The sequence below is a fragment of the Ailuropoda melanoleuca genome, chromosome 16 (assembly GCF_002007445.2).
Source record: "Ailuropoda melanoleuca isolate Jingjing chromosome 16, ASM200744v2, whole genome shotgun sequence".
Classification (NCBI taxonomy): Eukaryota; Metazoa; Chordata; class Mammalia; order Carnivora; family Ursidae; genus Ailuropoda; species Ailuropoda melanoleuca.
In genome coordinates, this window is record NC_048233.1 from 82,888,059 (window position 1) to 82,907,661 (window position 19,603).

Sequence of the window (19,603 nt, forward strand, 5' to 3'; positions counted from 1 at the left end):
TTTTCTCCTTTCCTCTTCCTGACCAAGCCGGCTGGAAGGCACCAATGCCAGACAAATGTAGCCGTTTTAAAAGCCTTTTAACATACACTGTTACCAAGGCCAATCTGATTCTGGCCAAATCACTCTGTTTAAATTTGATCCCAGCAGTGATCCGTAAAAAGGACAATAGTGAAGAATCTATCCCCCTCACGGTTCTCAGCTGAGCCCAGAAAACTCCACTGTTCTCCCTGGAGAATGCCCCTCCCAGGCCAGCGGGTGCCGGGGGTGGGGGGACGCGGGTTGGAACCCTGGCCACTGCCTCCGGCCGCATTTCAGTGTTACTTCCCTGTTGCTTACCACCCCTGAGGTGGTGTCCAGGATTTTTTGCCTCTTCATCCAAGACAACTGATGGACCAGGGAAGAAGGCAAGAGAAACCTGGGCTCTAACAAGAAAAGGGAACCAAGTGCAGAATCAGATTCCCGAAGACTGGAAAGCCTGTCTCTTCTTTTCCTTTCCAGCTCACAAAAGCTCTTGGATCTCATTAAGGGGAAAAACCGTGTTCACTTGATTCCATAAACTCTATCCTGAATTAGGTCTCCATACCTCTCCTCCCCCCAGAAAAACCAAAACAAAATATAAACAACTAGTTCTCCTCTTTGTGCAAATGGTGAGGCCTGGAAGTTACCGATACCCCACCTCCAGTTCTCTGGCCCCCGCAGAGGGGATGGAGTTCGTTTCTGTCATCTTTCTTTATGGAAATACATGGTTTGGAGTCTCTGATTTTGTTTCACAAAGAGAGCGTGAGTGTGTGGAGGTGGGTTTGATTAAAATTGGCATCAGCTATATATAGGAGCGGCTTCTGTCACCGCCCCAGAGGCCCAAGAGAGAAGGGCCTGCCCACTAGTGAAGAGCCCTCTGACTTCTGTAAACCAGATGAGGGGGGCCCCCTTCAGCACCCCCCCACACACACACACAGACCAAGCTGGAGTTGGTTTTGTCAGTGAACTTTAGCGGCAGCCCTGGTTCTGAATATTCATGTACATGGGCTCTCACTCCCTCCTTCAGAGGCTCCCAGCCAACCCCGTCTGCTGTTTGGGGGTTGGATTTAGGGAGACTGCAACAGGGGGCATGTGGCTGGTCTATCCAGATGCTGAACCTGAGGGTACAAGTCTCTAGAACGCAGCTTTCCTCCTGCTGACGCTTCTGCTCTCATTCCCTTCACCTGCTTCTCAGCCATCAAGGACAGGCCCAGGTGACCTGGACAGCTGCCCTATTTCTTTTCTCTGCCTGTTTTCTCTTTTGGGAGAAGAATCCTAGCAGTGGCTCTGTTTGGAGGGGACCTAAAGGGAGCAAGTTAAGTAAGCATGACCCTTGGTATTTTCTTTTCTAGCTGTTCCGCGAAGTAAGAATAATGAAGGTTTTGAATCATCCCAACATAGGTGAGAACCAGATGTCATTCCTTCCTTCTTCCCCCAGAGCACGGCTCCACTTCCCAGCCTGTACTCCTCCCCGAGGCGTGCTGCTTTCTGGAGTCTGGAGTCCTTGAGGTTGCCTCTGGGGAAGCCCAGCTCAAAATCCAGCTCTCCCTCTGGCACACTGGGCTGTCCTGAGTCAGTGTGGCTGCCATGAGAGGAAACTGCCCTCATCGGGGAGGGGAGGAAAGGGGGCTTTCATCCAGGGTGCCTCTGCTCAGGTCGAGGCTCAGAGTGTGGCCCCTGCTACTTCTCTGACTTGTGACTTGGCCTTTTTTTTTGTAGTTAAGTTATTTGAAGTGATCGAGACTGAGAAAACTCTATACCTTGTCATGGAGTATGCCAGTGGAGGTAGGTGTGGAAGCGCCTCTTCCTGCATGCCCCCCACCCCCCAGCCCTTACCAGTAAGCTCCGACCTGGACCCCGCCCCTGTGTCTTGCAGGAGAGGTGTTTGACTACCTGGTGGCTCATGGCAGGATGAAAGAAAAAGAGGCTCGAGCCAAATTCCGCCAGGTGGGTGTGGCTCCCTTTGCGGAATATGGGCCCGACCTCTGCCTTTTGGGGTTTGGCATGTAAGAAGGAGCTGCCTCTCTCTAAGTGGCCTGTGGAGGGTCCTCTGGGCTTTGCCTGTCGCTGTGGCAACATAGAACTAGGTCACAGGATCACAGGTCCGCCAGCCCCGTGGCCCACCCTCAGGTGTCGCTGGGCTAACCCTTCTTCCTTCCTTTCAGATAGTGTCTGCTGTGCAGTACTGCCACCAGAAGTTTATTGTGCATAGAGACTTAAAGGTAAGGCACGTTCTTGTCCCCTCTCTGAGTCGGGGCCAGGTTGTTCACGCGCTGTCCACAATGAGTAACCATCAAGCCCTGAGTGTTTAAGGAAACTCCAGCTTTTAATTTTTTGGAGTTGATGAGGAAGCCTCTAGGGGTGCTTCTGACAGGGGCCTCTCGACTGGACTTAGATCTCATTCTAGCCAGTGAACAGAGGGTCTCTACCTTCTCGTCGCTGGGCACATTACCTTTCAGGGCTGCCAGGCGTGGCGGGGGCACTGCAGGCTCTGCTGGCCCTTCAGGCAGCCTGGCCGCTGACCAAGGGCAGAATGTTGACTGACCCACACAGCTGCGTCGCGGGCGCGCACTCCCTCAGCTCTTTCCCTGAGATGTTAGAGTGCGGACTACCTCGGAGGCTCCTGGCCCTCGAGTCCTGGCAGACGTGACTGCAATTAACCCAAGCCTGACACGGCAGAGCCCCCAGACCCCCGTCCGCCCATGGCTGCCTGTGGGAGGGGACCTGCGCTGCCCTCCTCCAGCCCAGCCTCTTCACACTGACTGAAGGCCTGGCCTGGAGTTGATGGAGAAGGTCCTGAGACTGAGGATGGCTTCCTGTTTGTGCTCCCCTCCCCCTCAGCTCCTTCCTGTCCAGTGGCTTACTACGGTCTGCTTGGTCCTGACATTCTCCATCTTCCCTCCCAGGCAGAAAACTTGCTCTTGGATGCTGATATGAACATCAAGATTGCAGACTTTGGCTTCAGCAACGAATTCACCTTTGGGAACAAGCTGGATACCTTCTGTGGCAGTCCCCCGTATGCTGCCCCAGAGCTCTTCCAGGGCAAAAAATACGATGGACCCGAGGTAGATGTGTGGAGCCTGGGAGTTATCCTGTATACACTGGTCAGTGGATCCCTGCCTTTTGATGGACAGAACCTCAAGGTGGAGTGAAGCACAGACTTAGTTGATTGTTGTTGTTGTTTAAGATTTTATTTTTAAGTCATCTCTACACTGAACATGAGGCTCAAACTCACAACCTCAAGATCGAGTCACACACTCCACGCCCGAGGCTTAGAGCGTTCTTATTGCCTCTCCTTTCTACTCTCGGCCTCCGGTCTTACCCCTGACCTCTCTCACCCTTGCCACCTCTACATTTTCCCCAAGCCAGAGCTTCAGAGAAGGGCTTGCTAAAGGTAGCAGGCACGGGCTCTTCTGTGCCCAGTGTAATGACCTCCATTCTTTCCTCAAGGGATGGGATAGATTGTATGTCCGTTCACCCCTCCAAGGCACTCGGGATGGCCGGCCTCGGCCTGGTCAAGCCAATGGGCACAGGGTATTTGACCTCAATGCCTCTCTAGTGAGGTGCCTTGTCTCAGGCTCTCTGCCTCCTACCATGTTTCATGTATGTCTGCTTGGTCAGTCCTTAGCTCTCAGGAGCCTGGATGTTAGGTTTCTTCACTTGGCCTTGGGGTGATTTAGTCTTCCCTCCTACTAGGGTACCTGGCCGGCTCAGTTGGTAGAGCAGGAGACTCTTGATCTCGGAGTTGTGAGTTCAGGACCCATGTTGGACGTAGAGCGTTACTTAAAAATAATAATAATAAGATAAACTTGCCTCCTGTCTCAGGAGCTACGGGAGCGGGTACTGAGGGGAAAATACCGCATTCCGTTCTACATGTCCACGGACTGTGAAAACCTGCTTAAGAAATTTCTCATTCTCAACCCCAGCAAGAGAGGCACTTTAGAGGTGAGCAGCCCAGAACCCAGCTGACTGGAAAGTCCAGGGTTCCCAGGGACACCTCCACGCTGAGTCTCCTTCCTCCCTGCCCATACCCTTCCCTTTGCTCCTCAGCAAATCATGAAAGATCGATGGATGAATGTGGGTCACGAAGATGATGAATTAAAGCCTTATGTGGAGCCACTCCCTGACTACAAGGACCCCCGGCGGACAGGTGAGGCTCTGCTGAGCTGTGAGCTTGAACTCCCTAGGACTCAGGACCAGCCTTAACTATATGTTCCCCCCTGTGCAGAATTGATGGTGTCCATGGGTTACACACGGGAAGAGATCCAGGACTCACTGGTGGGCCAGAGGTACAACGAGGTGATGGCCACCTATCTGCTCCTGGGCTACAAGAGCTCTGAGGTGTGTGCCCCCTGCTCTGTCCCCTGCCGCCAGCTTTGCTGTCACTAGCACCCCCACTAGCACCCTGCTTCTGCCACCCGTTGAGGGCAGAAGCTCCTCTCTGAGTAGGTGTGCTCTCTGCTTACGAATTTGAAGCCTCAGCACTGGTGGGTAAGGCTCTCTGGCCTTTGCTTTCACTGGTCTCTGTCAAATGAATAATTCAGGAGAGCTACTGGGGTCTATCTAGGCCTGGGCCTGGGTTTCCATGTGGGTGAGTAGATCTGGCCCCGTCTGTGTTGATTAGGCTGGGTCTAGGTCAGTTGGGCTGAATCAGTTCTTTGTCCTTTTTGGTTTTGCTTTTAAAGATTTTATTTATTTATTTGTTTGTTTGTTTGTTTATTTATTTATTTATTTGAGAGCGGAGAGAACAAGCATGACTGGGGGGGCAGGGGCAGAGGGAGAAGTAGACTCCCTGCTGAGCAGGGAGCCCGGCATGCAGCTCGATCCCAGGACCTCGGGATCATGACCTGATTGAAGGCAGATGCTTAACTGACTGACAGGCACCCCAGGATCAGTTCTTTGTTGATCTAGAAGTCTTTGTGTCTGTTTCCTTGTGTTTGTGTCTCTCTGCATCTGGAAGTGTCCATCTCTGGGTGTTTGGGTGTGTGAGTCTGTACCTTTCTTGTAGGTTGAGTCTTTGTGTTGCTTCTGCTTGAGCCTGGTGCTTATGTCTGGCTCTGGGTATCTGTGTGCATGCATGTCCATCCTCCCGTCTATTCATCTGGAGGCCTCGTGTTTGTTCTTCTCCCCATCTGGGTAACATGTCTGTGTGTGCGTCTGTGGGTTTGTGTGGGAGTGGGGTCTTGCTCACCATCTGCATGTCCCCACGTGCACTCCCAGCCTCCCTGCTCTGCCCCGGGTAGTGTTGGGCTCCCTCTCTCGGTTCTCACCTTAGCCTGCTCAGGAGGTATCTAGTTGGGGGCAGGAGGGTATGGTCTCTGAGTCTGAATGTGTGTTCTCGGGGGCATGTGTATCCCCCGGGGCGGGGGGTGTTTGGCTCTGTCAGGATCTGTGTCGGGGCATACGTGTCTCCAGGAGTGTTTAAGTACACCTGCGTCCTGTCCTGCAGGGGTGTATCTCATGGGAGTCTGGGGTAGCTTTGTGTCAGGCAGGGTGGTGTATAAGTGGGTCCATCTGTACACATCTCCGATGACTTCTGTCCCCCTTTTTCTGTGCTTACAGTTGGAGGGCGACACCATCACCTTGAAGCCCCGGCCTTCAGCTGATCTGACCAATAGCAGTGCCCCTTCCCCCTCCCACAAGGTACAGCGTAGTGTCTCGGCCAACCCCAAGCAGCGGCGCTTCAGTGACCAGGGTGAGTGCTTTGGGGGAGTTGCAGGTGGGGACTCACCCCTCTCCTGAAAGGACACGGGTTCTGGGGGCTTGGGATGACACTGCTGAGTTTCAGTCCCAGTTTAGCCACTTATTAGCCTTAGACACGCCACTTGACTTCCCTTGCCGTCTGTGACGTGGGGTTTGCTAAGTTGCCGGCAAGACTGTAGGAGAGCAGTGTGTGTGCGCGTGTCAGGCACCCAGTGGGCCCCTCACCCTTACCCATTCCCACCATCCCTCTGGCCCAGCAGCTGGTCCTGCCATTCCCACATCTAATTCCTACTCTAAGAAGACGCAGAGTAACAACGCAGAGAATAAGCGGCCTGAGGAAGACCGGGAGTCAGGGCGGAAGGCCAGCAGCACAGCCAAAGTGCCTGCCAGCCCCCTGCCTGGCCTGGAGAGGAAGAAGACCACCCCTACCCCCTCCACGGTGAGCATTCCTCCAGGTCCCCCACCAGCCAGCCCCACTCCCTTCCCTGCTCCCTCCTGCAGTGGGGCCTGCCCTGTCCAGGCATCTCCCTCTGGCCGCCCACTGGATCTTACCTCCCGGGCCACTTTTGCTTACTATAGAAAGCCTACCCCCAAGAGAAAAAGCAGAATCCTTTCTTTTCTCTGTCCCTGTCTGCTACTGCTGGGAGGCAGAGAGGAAGCCAGTTCTGTGAACAGAAGAACACATAGGTTTTCTGTGATACAGCTCCGCCCTTTACTCCCTACAGAACAGCGTCCTCTCCACCAGCACAAATCGAAGCAGGAATTCCCCACTTTTGGAGAGGGCCAGCCTTGGCCAGGCCTCCATCCAGAACGGCAAAGACAGGTGAGCTGACCCAGGCCCTGCCCACCACACTGCCCCAGAGCCATCTTTCACAGCAGTGATGTCTGTCAGCAGCCCCACCTCCCTTCCCTGCTCCCTGGAGTTCTGTCCTGGCTCTGTCCAGTCCGGCTTGTCCACACACCAGCACCTCCCCTTGCTCTCCACTCCCCCCTCCCCCCGCCAGTCTTCTCTCCCCTGTGCTCCTGGGACTGCTGCTTGCTGTGGGCGTACCGAGTGAGACTCCATGGTCATCTCGGCTGCCTTCTGGCTTTTTTTTTTTTTCCCGTTTACTTATTTATTTATTTAAGTAATGTTCACACCCAGTGTGGGGCTCATACTCACAGCCCTGAGATCAAGAGTCACACCTCTTCTGACTGAGCCAGCCCTGTCTTGCTTCTTGACTGCAGCCAGGGCATGGCAACTGCGCTCCTCTTGGCGTCAGTGCCTGAGGCTTTGTTTGGGGGGCCCAGCTCAGAGCAGAATCGAGAGCTGCCCACCTGAGGGGTGTACGTGTTGAGGGTGACCCCAGCTGTGCCTGGGAGAACAGGTCCCCCCTTAGCCTTGACCACCAGCATCTCTTGGTGTATTGCTGTCCTGGCTCCTCCTCTTCTGAGCTTAATGAAAATTCCCCTTAGCAACACCCTGCTCTTTTGTCGACAAAACATCCTTGTTCTTAGAATTCCTAGGAGACCAGCGCAACCCGGAGGCAGTTACCTCCCGTCGGCTTTCCTGCACTTTTGGTTTCCTCCCCCAGGTTTTGGCCTGCCTCACTTTCCTCACCCGCCCTCCACTTCCCAGCCCCGCCTTCCTCGGCTCTGACCAGAGTCCCGTTGCTGCTCCCTGGACCCGACCTGCATCCTGCCGAGGCCCTCCCGCTCTGGCCCTTCTGCCCTGCCCTTGCTTCCTAACCTGAGCCTCCTGCCCCCACCGACCCCTAACACAGGCCTCTTCGCTGCTTTTGTCTCCTAGCCTAACCATGCCAGGGTCCCGGGCCTCCACGGCTTCTGCTTCCGCCGCGGTCTCTGCGGCCCGGCCCCGCCAGCACCAGAAATCCATGTCGGCCTCCATGCACCCCAACAAGGCCACTGGGCTGCCCCCCACGGACAGTAACTGTGAGGTGCCGCGGCCCAGGCAAGTGTGCTGGGGCAGCTGGCGCACCGGGTGCCTTCAGCCTGCCCCACCCCCCGCCCCCCACAATTTCTCTCCTGTTCTTGGCATCTTAGCCGCAAGAAATGGCTCTGTCCCCTACAGTCAGGAAGTAGAACAAAAAAATAGCTTAATGCCCCTCTTTTCCTCCAGTTCTCCCTCTCAGAACAGATACGCAAGAAGCCGTCCCGAGGCTCCAGAAGGAAGCCTTTTTGTTCTGAGCCTTCCTGGACTTCCTTAGGACCCCAGGGACAGTCAGCACCAAAGGGACTCAGTCCTTGAGGGTTGGTCAACATTGTCCCCTTGAGGTTCCAGTGTGCCTAGCTCCCAAGGAGCCACTTCTCTCTGGCCTGTACTGCTCTTCACACATGTATCCTCCCTCGCCTCCCTCCCTCCCCCGAACCATCTCCTTCCACCGCCACCTAGATGTCCTCTTTTCCGGTGTCCTCAGTGGTCACACCCCTTCCTTCTGTGTCCTCCGTGATGGCTGCCTCTGCCCTAGCATCCCCCTTCCCACCCCGGGGTGCTGCAGGTGCTCGGTGGTGATGGCATGCCTGTGCCCTGATGCATTTCCTCTGCCTCCACCTCTTTTCCCACAGCACAGCCCCCCAGCGTGTCCCTGTCGCCTCCCCCTCCGCCCACAACATCAGCAGCAGCGGTGGAGCCCCAGACCGAACTAATTTCCCCCGGGGTGTGTCCAGTCGAAGCACCTTCCACGCTGGACAGCTCCGGCAGGTGCGGGACCAGCAGAATTTGCCCTACGGTGTGACCCCAGCCTCTCCCTCTGGCAACAGCCAGGGCCGGCGGGGGGCCTCGGGGAGCATCTTCAGCAAATTCACTTCCAAGTTTGTACGCAGGTGAGTGGGGGGCTTAGGGTGGCAGAGAGAATGAGACCAGGCCTTCCTACCTGCCTGGGAGTGGGGTGGGGACTGCCAGCACTAGGCTTGGGTCTTGGGGTTAGAAGAGGCATTGGGAAGCCTAAGGAGTCGGGTCCTTGTCAGCACCTCACCATCCCAGACCCGTCCGTCTGTCCCTCCCAGGCTCTCCCCAGCTCCTGTACACAGCCCTCGTTCTCTGGCCCTGAGAGCAGATGGCCAATGCCGCCTCCTCTCTAGGAGAGTGTGAACTCAGATGCTAAAATAAAAGCCCCCCTCTTCTCTCCTGGGTTCCCATGGAAACTTATATTTGGTGACGCAGCTGCAAAGTCATGAGGCCCGAGCCAGGCTGGGCCAGCAAGGAGTTTTTCCTGGTCCTCTCTCTCGCCCCCTCTGACCTCCTTTCCCCCCACCCAGTTGGTTAGGTCCAGCTGCAGTCGCTCCCTCGGCCTCAGCCGCATCCTCCTGCCCAGGGTTCGCGGGGATGAAGGCCATAAATGAAATAGCTGGTGGGGGCCAGGGTAGCCTCCTCCCTCGTAGCCCAGTGGGTTGATGCTTTCCGAGGTGGCAAGCAGGGTGGGGATTCTCTTCAAGAGATTTCTCACACCTGGCCCCCAGCCACCCCCAAAGAGATAGCTTTGATTCTTAACGTGCATCCAAGCAGTCCTGCGTGGTGGGACGCTCCCTGTCTCCATCCCACCGTTTACTCTCCCACCTTGGCGTAGCTCGGGAAGCAGCAGCAGGCTTGCGGCCCTTCCTGCTGCACTTCACAAAAGCCGTGCCCCTTTCCAGCCCTGGAGAGTGGGACTCTTGGGCGGGTGGGGGCAGATCAGGGTGCCTAGGACTCTAGTCTCGCTGAGCGGCTCTTCCACAAATGGGGTGACCCTTGAACCTGTAAAGCCCACTCCCCACCTGCTTATCCACATACTGTCTTGTTGGTTTTTTTTTTTATTTCTTTTTTTATTTTGTCTTTTTTTGTTTGTTTTTTTAGAAATCTGTCTTTCAGGTTTGCCAGAAGGTAGGCGTTCAGCCCGCTGTGTGTGTGTGTGTGTGTCTGTGTCCTGTGTCCTGCCTCCGTCATTAACTCCCCTTTTCTGGCTCTTCCTCCCGCCTCCATCTGCTAACCACGTCTGTGTGGCCCTCTCTCTGCCATCTTAAAGGGATGAAGACTGCCTCTGACTGGGCAGCCACTCGGGGCGGATGGCTTTGAAAATGAGGAGCCTGTCCCCAGGCATGGGGGACCGTCTCAGGGAATTCTCCCTTTAAGATTGTCTTCTCACCCCCACGCCAGGTTTGGGTTTTGGTCGCAAGCACTGGGCTCCTTCCCTGACCCCTCCCCTGTCTGTGCATGCGCTGTGAACAGCTCCGTGAGGGTGCCCAGTGCATCTGGGCGGGGATCTCATTCTGGTCTCTGGGTCTTTGCTTTCTCTGGTCCCCTGAACATTTCAGGGCTGTGTGACCTCTTGCCCCTGTCCTGTGGATAGCAGGACTTTGGAGGTACTACAGGGATACTGGGGTCCCAAGGCTTCAGTCTGACGCTTCCAGGCCCAAGGAGCCTTTGCCTCGCAAGTGGGCACAGCACCCCCTTCTGGCAGCTCCTGCAGAACTAGGCCTACCCCACCCCCACCCCGCACTCCTCCTGCCTCCGGCGGGATCTGGACCAATCAAGCCACGCCTCTTCTCTGGGCCCATGTTCTCTGGATAGGGACTGTGGCTTCCAGAGAGCCAGGGGCGGGGATGTTCTAGGGCTGGGGCCATCTACCTCTTAGCCCTGGCAAAACAGTGGGAGATTCCCGTTCCCACCCACCCCCCCCAAACTCAGGCATCTCCCTTCTTAGGCCAGATCCTGGCTCTACCACCCCCTGGCCCTGTTTTCATCCTCTCTGGAAGCCTGGGTGGGCCCCATACCAAGCTGAAGAACAAGGGCCGGGTTGGGAGCACTGGTTCCCCAAGGCTGTCAGCCCAGGCCCTGTGCTGGGGCTAGGAGACCTGGCAGACACGTTGGTGACCCAACTGACCTAATGGCCAAGCCAGGGTCCTCAGGCTTTTTCCCCTTTCCACCCACTGCTCCCCACCCAGCTCTTCACTGCATGGCTGGCTGTTGACTCACAGGCCCTGGTGGGGGCCTGCCCGGCAGGGCGCCTCCACCCACAGGGCAGGGACCAGGTGGGGCTGGGGAGAGCAGCAGCCTCCTTCCCCTGCACAGCCCGGGCTCCCTGCTCGCAGTGTGCTTGTGTGCATTCATGTGTCTGTTGTGTCTTCGTGTTCCTTTTCCATGTGCTGCTGCTCTCTCTCATCCTCCTCACATCCCCGCCCTCTGCAGTCCCCAGTTTCCCGGCTCCAGGCACCCATCTTCCAGCCAGGAGCTGGAGAAGCCGCTCAGCGGGGCCAGACCTCTTCCCCACCCACCCTCTCAAGGTGCTGGCCCTGCCCTGCCCTCTGTCTTCCCTTCTGTACAAGCAGATGGCCTGGCAGCCTGGCAGGCAGGGGAGTTCTAAAAGAATGGGGGAGGCGGGCTTGTCCACGGACAGCCTCAGGTCCCTTCGGCCCCTCCCCATCTTCAGGCACCCATTCCCAGGCTTGCCCACAGTTCCGCCTCCTGAGAGAGGGGAGGCTTCTGTCTGACCCCCACCACACACCACGCCCCCCAGCCCAGCCCCTTCCCTTCCAGAGGACTGTGGCGGACTGTGGTTTTGGGGCCCTGGTGTACTGGTGTCGAAGACCCATTCACAGCGTGAGGCCCCGGCTGTGGGCTGGTGGGGGGGCTGCCTCATGCCGTGGCCGTGTGCTCGATGCGCGTGCCTGCACATCCAGACCCTCCTCCCCCTCCTGGAGCAGGGGCTCCTCCTCCCCAGCACACATCTCTGGGAGCGTGGGGAGGGACAGGCCCCGTGTGCCGGGCTCCCGCTGCAAAGGGACCGTCGAGCTGCCAGTGTGAGGTGCTGCAGAGCCATGTTGGCCTGCCAGGTGACGGGGCAAGTGGCCTTAGAGCTTGGGTCCCGCTCACCCACCAGTAGCACCTCACCAGACCCACCCTCACCTGGGTCTGCGGCGGTGGAAGGAGCGAGAGGTTCTGGCACTAAACTCTCCCTCGCTCTGTTTTTTGAGGAACCTGAATGAACCTGAAAGCAAAGACCGAGTGGAGACGCTCAGGTGAGAGGGCTGGGGCCAGCACCAGCCCTGCCCAGGCCACGGGCTTGCCACGAGCCTCCTGCTGCTCTCTTCCTCTGCCACCTGGCTCTGCTCCGGTGGTTCTGCCCTGTCCCCACCCTCTCGGGGCCTCCCTTTCCTCAGAGAAGCCCTACGCCCCAGCTGCAGTAGGTGTGGGCCCTTCTCAGCTCTGGCGCGTTCTGGAAGCAGGAGCCCTGGGCTGGGCGGTTGGGGCTACAGATTCCTACCCACCAGCCAGCTCACCTTTCTGTGCCTCGGCCGCTGCTTTCTGTCCAGTCTGTGAACTGCTCAGGGCTGTCGAGCACGTGCTCCCCTTTTCTCCCTGACCCTCCCCCCATCAAAGAAAAGCATGGAACTGTCACCCTCCTGTCCCCTGCCAGGGCCTGGCTTCTCCTCCCCGTCTCTGCCCTCCCTGAGAGACGGAGGTCACAAAACTACCCACGCTGCTCGCCTCCCTCTGCTTCCCCCCACCAGGTCTGATGCGCCCTCCTCCAGCACTGTCGCCTCCTGGGCACCCTCCCGCTCTCCTCTCCGGTCTCGGGGGCCGTCTGCCAGGGTGGCTCTCCCGTGGGTGGGGTGCCCCGGGCCCCACCCTGACCCCCGCCTCTGCCCTCTCCGCAGACCTCACGTGGTGGGCGGCGGAGGCAACGACAAAGACAAGGAGGAGTTTCGGGAGGCCAAGCCGCGCTCTCTGCGCTTCACGTGGAGCATGAAGACCACCAGCTCCATGGAGCCCAACGAGATGATGCGGGAGATCCGCAAGGTGCTGGACGCGAACAGCTGTCAGAGCGAGCTGCACGAGAAGTACATGCTGCTGTGCATGCACGGCACGCCGGGCCACGAGAACTTCGTGCAGTGGGAGATGGAGGTGTGCAAACTGCCGCGGCTGTCTCTCAACGGTGTCCGATTTAAGCGGATATCGGGCACCTCCATGGCCTTCAAAAACATTGCCTCCAAAATAGCCAACGAGCTCAAGCTTTAACAGGCTGCCGGGAGTGGGGGGCGACGGAGGCGGGCCAGCTGGACTTAGCTGCTGGGGCAGGGCGCCAGCCCACCTGGGCGAGACTGCAGAGATGGATTGGTGTGTCTCCCCCTGCTGGCACTTCTCCCCTCCCGCCCTTCTCGGTTTTTTCTTCCATGTGTGGCGGGGACGGGAGATGGTTCTTCCCCCCCAACATTTACCCCTGCCCGGAAAGTCCCCCTTCCCCCCTCTCCCCCACAGGAGGCAAAGGAAGGGGAGGGAGGGGTGGGGGGGCAGGGCTCCCCCTCGGTACTGCGGTTGCACAGAGTATTTCGCCTAAACCAAGAAATTTTTTATTACCAAAAAGAAAAAAGAAAAGCCCTGAGGTGGGGGGCAGGGGGGAGGGGGCTGGTGGCTGCACCGGGCTGGCAGGCGAGGCTCGTGGCTCCGGCCCCCTCCACACTGTACCCTCTGCCCCTCCTTCCCCAGAGCTGGGCATTTCCTTCCACAAGCTGCTGTGGGGACTTTTGTTCCCCTCCTCAAAAGTCTGTGCCATCTTCTCCCACCCCTCCTGGGTAGAAGGCGGGGCTGACCCCGGGCTGGGAGAGGGGAGGGGACTGCAGGGCAGATAGGCTCCTCGGCCCCCAGGGGGCCGCCTGGGCTGCTAGTCTCCGGAACAGGGATGCTGGGCACTCTCCGTTATGGGAGAGCCTTTGTCTGAAAGCACAGCCCCTCGCCATTCCTCTCCCCTGCCCCCTTCATTGGCATTAATCTGGGCACCAGCTAGTTCCATAGCAGTGACTCCCCTCACCACTCCTCTCCCGGCCTTGCCTTTTCTTTCTGACACTGTCGCCCCCTCCTCTCAGGAGACACTGCCCAGCGCTTCCACCGCCGCCTGGCGGAAGGCTGGATAGGGCAGCGGGGCCGGGAGCATCTGCCCTCCCAGGGGGTGGGGGGACAGATTGGCCTAGTGACTCCCAGCTTGCTAACCTCCTCGGCCAGTGTGGGAGTGGCTGGTTACGGGCGCTTGGCTGGTGGCGGCCGCTGCATCCCTTAATTTATTTCTCTGCTGTTTCTGTTCCTGAGAAATTGGGGGAGGGGGTTCCTGCACAGAGGCTGCCCCTGCCCTCACCTGAGTTGTACATTTTTTTGTGATGGGTTTTATTTTTTATTTTATTATTTTATTTTTTTTTTTTGATTTATGATGACTCCACCCCTACTCATCACCCCCCCCACTCCCAGCCCAGGCTCCACGGCAGGTCGAGCCCTTGGGTCCCAGGAAGGGGCCTAGCCAACCTCAGCCCTCCTGCCCCAAGCCCTGACTGCGGGCTCCAGGCTCTGGGCTCAGGCTCCGACTAAGGGCTCCCCCTCCCTCCCTTTCTCTCCTCCTCCCTCCCCACCCCTCCTGCCCAGTGGAACAGCCCGGGTGCTCTGAGGGGCCAGGAGGGCATGGCTTGGCTCCCAGAGGGGGTGGTGGCCCATGGGGGGGCTCCCAGGCAAGGTGGCCCCTCCCCACCCCCCCCCACACCCGCACTTAGTTTCTCCTCTGGATCAAACACGTAATAAAGAGAATGTTTGGAATCTGAGCTGCCTCCTCCTGTTTCTTCTCCCAGCCGGGCAGGGACCCAGTCCCCGTGGGCAAGATGTGGCTCAGCCCAGCCCGCCAGCCTTGCAGGAGAGAATGGATTCCTGTCTGGGGCCTGGGGGAGGCCAGTGCTGGGTGGCTGCTCTCTTCCATCCTCAGGGCACAGACAGGAAGCAAAGCCCAGGGCCCTCCACACCAAAAAAGAGCACTCAGTGAACGTGGAAGATTTTATTTATTTTTTAAAAACGTTGAAAAATAAACCCATGTCTGCATATGTTCCCAGCCCTCCTTTCTCTAAGCTTTTGGGCCGTGGGTATAGCGGGCACCCTTAGAGCTTCTCAGCACTTGTGAGCAGGCTCCAGAAGATGGGAGCCGCCCATCCAGTTCTGCCACACTCAGGCCCCAAAGGAACCTCTCTGCCCACCTCCCCCCTCCAGCCCCCTCCCCACCTCACCCTGACTTCTTATTGCTAAAAGAAAGGAAAGAGGAAGAACAGCCAAGGCTGCCCTCTCCCCCATCCCCCAAGCTAAGGTCACTACCCCCTCTACACAAAGGGCCAGACCGAAGGCCAAGCCCCAGCAGACTAGGAGGCAGCCATTCCAGCCCCAGCCAGGAAGAGCAAGTACCCTCAGGCCAGCTCAGAAGGCCCCTGAGCCCCAGCCCCTGGCTGGGGTGGGGGCTGAGAGACTCAGCTGCCAGAAACGTGCAGAGCCCACAGGTCCAGACTGTGCCCACTGGCAGCTCTGGGTCTTCGAAAGACCTGGCCAAGAGCTCTAGTCCCTTCCGTCCTCAGTGAAGCCAGAGGTGTCCGAGGATGGCCAGCAACGGGGTTCTGGAGCCCCAGGGCTCAGAGTGAGGGTGCTGGAGGCTCCAGAGGGGCTCCAATCAGGGTGGGTGGGGGCTGAGGGCCGGGGCGGGCACTGTGGCGGGAGGCAGCCAGAGCGGGGCGGATGAGAGGTGGTGGGGGCTGGTTGGGGGCCAGCCGCGGCTGGAGGAAGCGGCCCTGCTGGAGTGGGGGCGGCTGGCGGAGCAGGGTGGGCGCCGTGGGCAAAGGTGGCCTCAGCAGCGGGGGTGGCTGGGACAGCGAGGTGGGAGGTGGAGGCGGAGGTGGCACAGGGGGTAGCGATCGGGGCACAGATGTCGAGACGGAGGTGATCTGCACCTGAGAGGAGAGAGGAGACCAGGCTCAAGCACACCGGCGCCCCCACCCAAGAACGGAGCCGGCTCCTCTCGCTTCTCTGAAGGGCTTCTCCCTCACCCCTTCTCACCTCATCGTCTTCCTCTAGGGCTGGGGCTGGCAAGGGGGCCCCTCTCCTAGCCTCCTCCATGGGGACAGGCGCTCCGGGGGCCCCATCCTGCTCGGCCTCCCATTCCTGCAGCACCTCCTCCAGATTGAAGCGGCGCCGGTAGCTCACAAAGAAGGTCTTCACCTGGGTCAGAGTCTTGTTCCCGATCACCTCTGCAATAGCCCCAAAGTCTTTGCCATACCTACGGATGGCTGCAAGGGTCAAAAGGGCAGCAAAGTGTGAATACCCCTCAGCACTAGTTCCTTCCCTGACCCTTCCCTTCTGCCCCAGCTCCTTGGAGGGCAGGGGAAGATTCCTGGGGCGCTCCATGCTCCCCACAGTCTAACCCACCTTGGACGGCCAGAAGCTGCTCATCCGTGGTCCAGCGGGAGTTGAACTTGGTGTTGGCCTGGAGAGCAGAGAATTTATCCTTTAGACTCAAAAACATGGAAACGGAAGGCCCTGCCCCCGCCCCCCCCCCCCCCCCCCCCCCCCCCCGCGCCGCAGGGCTCCACTGGGGGGAGGGGGAAGCCGCCCCTGCACCCACCCCCGAAGTCCCCTTACCTCAGGGGGGCGCAGCGGGTCAATGCCCCCTTCCAGTGCTTGGCGGAGGCTGCTATTGGTCTGCTTCATGCTTTGCACCTGAAAAGGCGGAGAAATGACCCATCAAACTCTCCTGCCACAGAGGCCGGAGAGGCCGGAGAGACCGACAGAGAGGCCGGAGAGACGGACGCTTGTGCTTGTCACCCACACAGCTCATGGCCACCCAGCACCCAGCTCACTCCTCCCTCCAACTGGGCTTCTTCCCCTCTGGCAGACCAGACAGGTTTCTTCAAAAAGCCCAGAAAAGAAGACCAAGTTACCCAGAAGCCTAGCGGATGGGGCAGAGGCAGTCCGGGCACGTGCACCCCCCCCTCCACATGGCCCCTTCTTTTCTCAGGCCCCCACCTGGCGCTTGAGGGAGATGAGCTGTGAGTCAAGGCCTCGAAGCGTGAGGTTGGCAAGGTCTGGGCTTCCTGACACAGCCGTGAGGCCCTCAGGGCTCAGGTACATGCCCTTGGGTGGGCGACGCCGGGTTCGCAGCGGGTGGTGGCGGTACTGAGACCCCTGGGCCTCCTTCTTCCCGGGGCCTGGCCGGGTATTCAGGGGCCGAGAGGGCAGAGGCTGCCAAGGAAAGGAGAGGGGTAAGTGGTGCAGAGCCCAGGGACAGGGCAGGCGGGCAGGCAGGGCCAGACCTCACCTCTCTCTTGGGGTCTCCGGCATCCGGCTCTCCCTCACTCACGGCTCCCCGGCCCTCTTCAAGCTCATCACTGTGGACACGGGCCAGGAAGGCAGTGAGGCAGAGGCCAGGGTCCCCCAGAGCTCAGCTTGCCCTGCCCCTGGGCCCCCAAGGCCCCTACCTGTCTTCTTTGTCCTTTCGGCCCCCCAACCGCCGAGCCTGTCTGTCCATCACGCTGGTCCGGCTCCGAGTCTTCTTCCATGAGTAGTAATACTTTACCAGGCTGGGGATTAGCTTGTCAGGCAGCTGGAAGGGCAATGCCAGAGGCTGGGGCCCACCCGTGACCCTGCGCCCACCCCCCAGGGCAGGCTCCTCAGAACGGGAGGGGCTAAGGAACGCTGGCAGGGGTGAAGGGGCTTTACCATCTGCTGGATCCGCTGGAAGCATTTGCCATGGAAGCCAAAGGCCTGTTCAAACAGCACCTTGTCCTCCACGGTCCACTCGTCAGGGAACGGGGTGAAGTTGGCCAAGTCGGCCAGTGACTTCTCCACATCGTGCTTATGCCACAAGAGCATGCCCAGTGCCTGGCCCGGGAGAGGGAACAACTCGGGCTTAGCTGCCCCCAGCACTGTCCTGTCCCCACCCCAAATCCCTACGGGGCCAAGGCTCACCTGCTCAATGTTGTAGCCATGCTTCTCCTTGGCCATCGCAATGTACTTGTCAACTGCAGGGATGGGAGGGGCCCGGTATTGGAGAACGGGTTATGACTCCTGACCCAAGCCTGCCCACACAGAGCTAGGCCCCTGAGCCTGAGCCCCAGGGCAGGGGCTGAACCCACACACCTCAGCCTCCAGCCCACTTCTGAGAAAAGCTGGTCACCGACTGGCATGAACCCAACCCCCCAGCTCCCAGAGATGTGACTGAACCAGGATCCTGCCCCACTCACGCTTGGCATCTGACACACAGTGGTTGGGCGACCACACCAGCATCCCCTTCAGCTCCTTGTTACTGTAGCGGGCAGGGCTCTCTGAAAGACAAGAGCAGAAAAGGGAAGACATTCAGATCAGCCTGGTGGCGCTGGCCTGGACCCATGGCCAGAGGGTGGCAGAGAAGTGGGGCCTGTGAGGTGAGGCCCAGAAGGGAAGGAGGGGCAGAGACCCAGACAGGAAGGCAGAGCAGGAAAGCTAACCAATGCCACGGGCCACCCACCCCCGGCCGCCCGCAGGCCAGCCGGCCTGTCCTTCCAGTGGGCACCAGCCAAGGGCTCCCCCAGGTGGGGCTCAGGGCCAAGCCATGGGCCCTCCGCTCCCCTCCCTTCGCAGCTTGCCCTGCCACTCACCAGGCTTGCACTCCGGAATTACGGCCTGGTAATTGGTTCCAACGCGGATCATGCTGTCTGTGGAGCCAGGGGAGGCAGTCAGGACTCCAGGGAGGGAGGGGAGGAGGACAGGAGGATGTGGCGGGGGAGGTGGCTGGCCTGGGGTTCTCCTTCCTGACCACCCAGGGCCCTCACCTTCCAGAAGGCTCACTTTTCCCTGATCTTCACCCCTCAGTTACCCTCAGCCACAGAAGAAACTGTTAGATGAGAGACCCTGCCTAGTCATAGCCCATAGTGGAGGGAGTGAGGGGGGAGGGGGGTGGTGGCGAAGGACAAGGGGCCAGTTTAGAGGCCAAGCAGAACCCTTTGTTCTGGCTGGGGGGGGGGGGGCTGCCCCTAGACCTGGACCATAGCCCTGCAGGGAATCCAAGGCTCCTCCCCACCACATGAGCCTCACAGCTCGGTGTGGAAGTGTCTTTCCAGCCCCTGCCCCAGCCAGACCTCAGTCCCCTGCAAGGTGGCAAGGTGGCAAGGTTACGAGGAGCCCAAACTGTGGAATGGAGGGCCGCCTGAGTCCTTCAGAGGCTGAGGGCAGGGCAGGGAGGGGGTGGGCAGGACCGCCTCCTCGGCAGCTAGGGGCCCAGCCTCCAGATTCCCTGTGCCGGCAGCCCCCAGGCTTGGGGAAGAAGCAAGCCAGAGGCTCCAGTCCTAGGAGGCAGGAACCACGAGTCTAAAACGCCCGTGGTCGGCAACTCTTCCCCCCGCCCCACTCGCGTCCCCGGTGCCAGTGCACCTTTAACCCTAGGCCGCCGCGCTCACCGTGCGAATGCTCCTCCTCGCTGCTGTCATCCTCCGAGTGGGGCTGTCCGCCGTTGGGCGCCGTCTTGGCCCGGCTGCGGGACAGGATCCCGGAGCCCGCGCTCGGCTTCTCCATCACCGAGGGCATTACCCCGCCCAGCTGCCCCGGGGGGCGCGGGAGCCTTCGGAGAGCCGCGGCGCTTGCCGCGCGCGCCTCGAGTGCCGTGCCCGGCCCGGCCTGGAGAGGTCGCCACTGAAGCTACGAGAGGCAGGAGGTCAGCGTGGCCAGGGTCCGGCGGGGCGGGAGCCCTGCGGACAGCTCAGCGCTCTCCGCGACCCCCACGGGCGAGGGCGTCAGAAAAGTTTGTGCAGAAGTGGGGTATGCGGGGGATGAGCGCAAGGTCCGGTGCGGCTGGGGCGCGCTCGCTCTGGACGCTCCACGGGATTGGGGCTCCCCCGGAGAAGTCGGGGCACCCTGCTTTCGGGGCGCCCCGGAGCCCCAACGCCCTCCCGCCCACGCAGTTGAGCGAGCGGGCGCTGCGGCGCAAGTGGCGCCCCCCGCGGGCTGCACGCCTCTCGGCTGCACGGGGATGCCCCAGACCCCGGGCGGGGACCCCTGTCCCGACCAGACCCCTGCCTGCGACGGCAGGCGGCGGGGCCCCGGCGGTGGCTGTGGCGGTGGCGGCGGCGGGACGGCGCGCAC

General features: G+C 59.6%; 2 protein-coding genes across 16 annotated transcripts in view; one reads left to right on the forward strand and one right to left on the reverse strand.

Annotated features, from left to right (window-relative positions):
* The window catches only part of MARK2 (microtubule affinity regulating kinase 2), a 54,522-nt gene extending 41,450 nt beyond the window's left edge, over nucleotides 1-13,072 (forward strand). The window contains exons 4-19 of one of the 13 annotated variants that reach the window (XM_034645955.1): nucleotides 1,371-1,419; nucleotides 1,738-1,803; nucleotides 1,895-1,965; nucleotides 2,184-2,240; nucleotides 2,925-3,083; nucleotides 3,844-3,963; nucleotides 4,069-4,168; nucleotides 4,247-4,359; nucleotides 5,581-5,713; nucleotides 5,979-6,160; nucleotides 6,447-6,544; nucleotides 7,511-7,672; nucleotides 8,287-8,544; nucleotides 9,554-9,580; nucleotides 11,671-11,715; nucleotides 12,355-13,072. In XM_034645955.1, the coding sequence (XP_034501846.1) occupies nucleotides 1,371-1,419; nucleotides 1,738-1,803; nucleotides 1,895-1,965; nucleotides 2,184-2,240; nucleotides 2,925-3,083; nucleotides 3,844-3,963; nucleotides 4,069-4,168; nucleotides 4,247-4,359; nucleotides 5,581-5,713; nucleotides 5,979-6,160; nucleotides 6,447-6,544; nucleotides 7,511-7,672; nucleotides 8,287-8,544; nucleotides 9,554-9,580; nucleotides 11,671-11,715; nucleotides 12,355-12,715 (2,001 nt within the window). In that variant the 3' untranslated portion in view covers nucleotides 12,716-13,072. Of the gene's footprint in view, nucleotides 1-1,370; nucleotides 1,420-1,737; nucleotides 1,804-1,894; nucleotides 1,966-2,183; nucleotides 2,241-2,924; nucleotides 3,162-3,843; nucleotides 3,964-4,068; nucleotides 4,169-4,246; nucleotides 4,360-5,580; nucleotides 5,714-5,978; nucleotides 6,161-6,446; nucleotides 6,545-7,510; nucleotides 7,673-8,286; nucleotides 8,545-9,553; nucleotides 9,581-11,670; nucleotides 11,716-12,354 lie in introns of all 13 variants that reach the window. The other 12 variants (XM_034645950.1, XM_011221635.3, XM_034645956.1 and 9 more) reach the window with 12 other exon arrangements.
* A 1,310-nt stretch (nucleotides 13,073-14,382) lies between these two features.
* On the reverse strand, nucleotides 14,383-19,597 carry RCOR2 (REST corepressor 2). 3 transcript variants are annotated; one of them, XM_034645961.1, is made up of 12 exons: nucleotides 18,922-19,597; nucleotides 18,124-18,180; nucleotides 17,731-17,811; nucleotides 17,456-17,508; nucleotides 17,207-17,368; nucleotides 16,966-17,111; nucleotides 16,806-16,875; nucleotides 16,514-16,729; nucleotides 16,130-16,207; nucleotides 15,917-15,974; nucleotides 15,548-15,738; nucleotides 14,383-15,441 (listed from the first exon to the last, which is right to left on the reverse strand). In XM_034645961.1, the coding sequence occupies exons 1-12, from the start codon at nucleotides 19,046-19,048 to the stop codon at nucleotides 15,127-15,129; spliced, it is 1,554 nt and encodes a 517-aa protein (XP_034501852.1). In that variant the 5' UTR covers nucleotides 19,049-19,597; the 3' UTR covers nucleotides 14,383-15,126. The 3 variants fall into 3 exon arrangements, with proteins under 3 accessions (XP_034501852.1, XP_034501851.1, XP_002916721.4); XM_034645960.1 differs by having other exon boundaries at nucleotides 14,385-15,441; nucleotides 15,548-15,777; XM_002916675.4 differs by having other exon boundaries at nucleotides 14,387-15,441; nucleotides 15,548-15,777; nucleotides 16,966-17,090.
* Nucleotides 19,598-19,603: the final 6 nt, after the last annotated feature.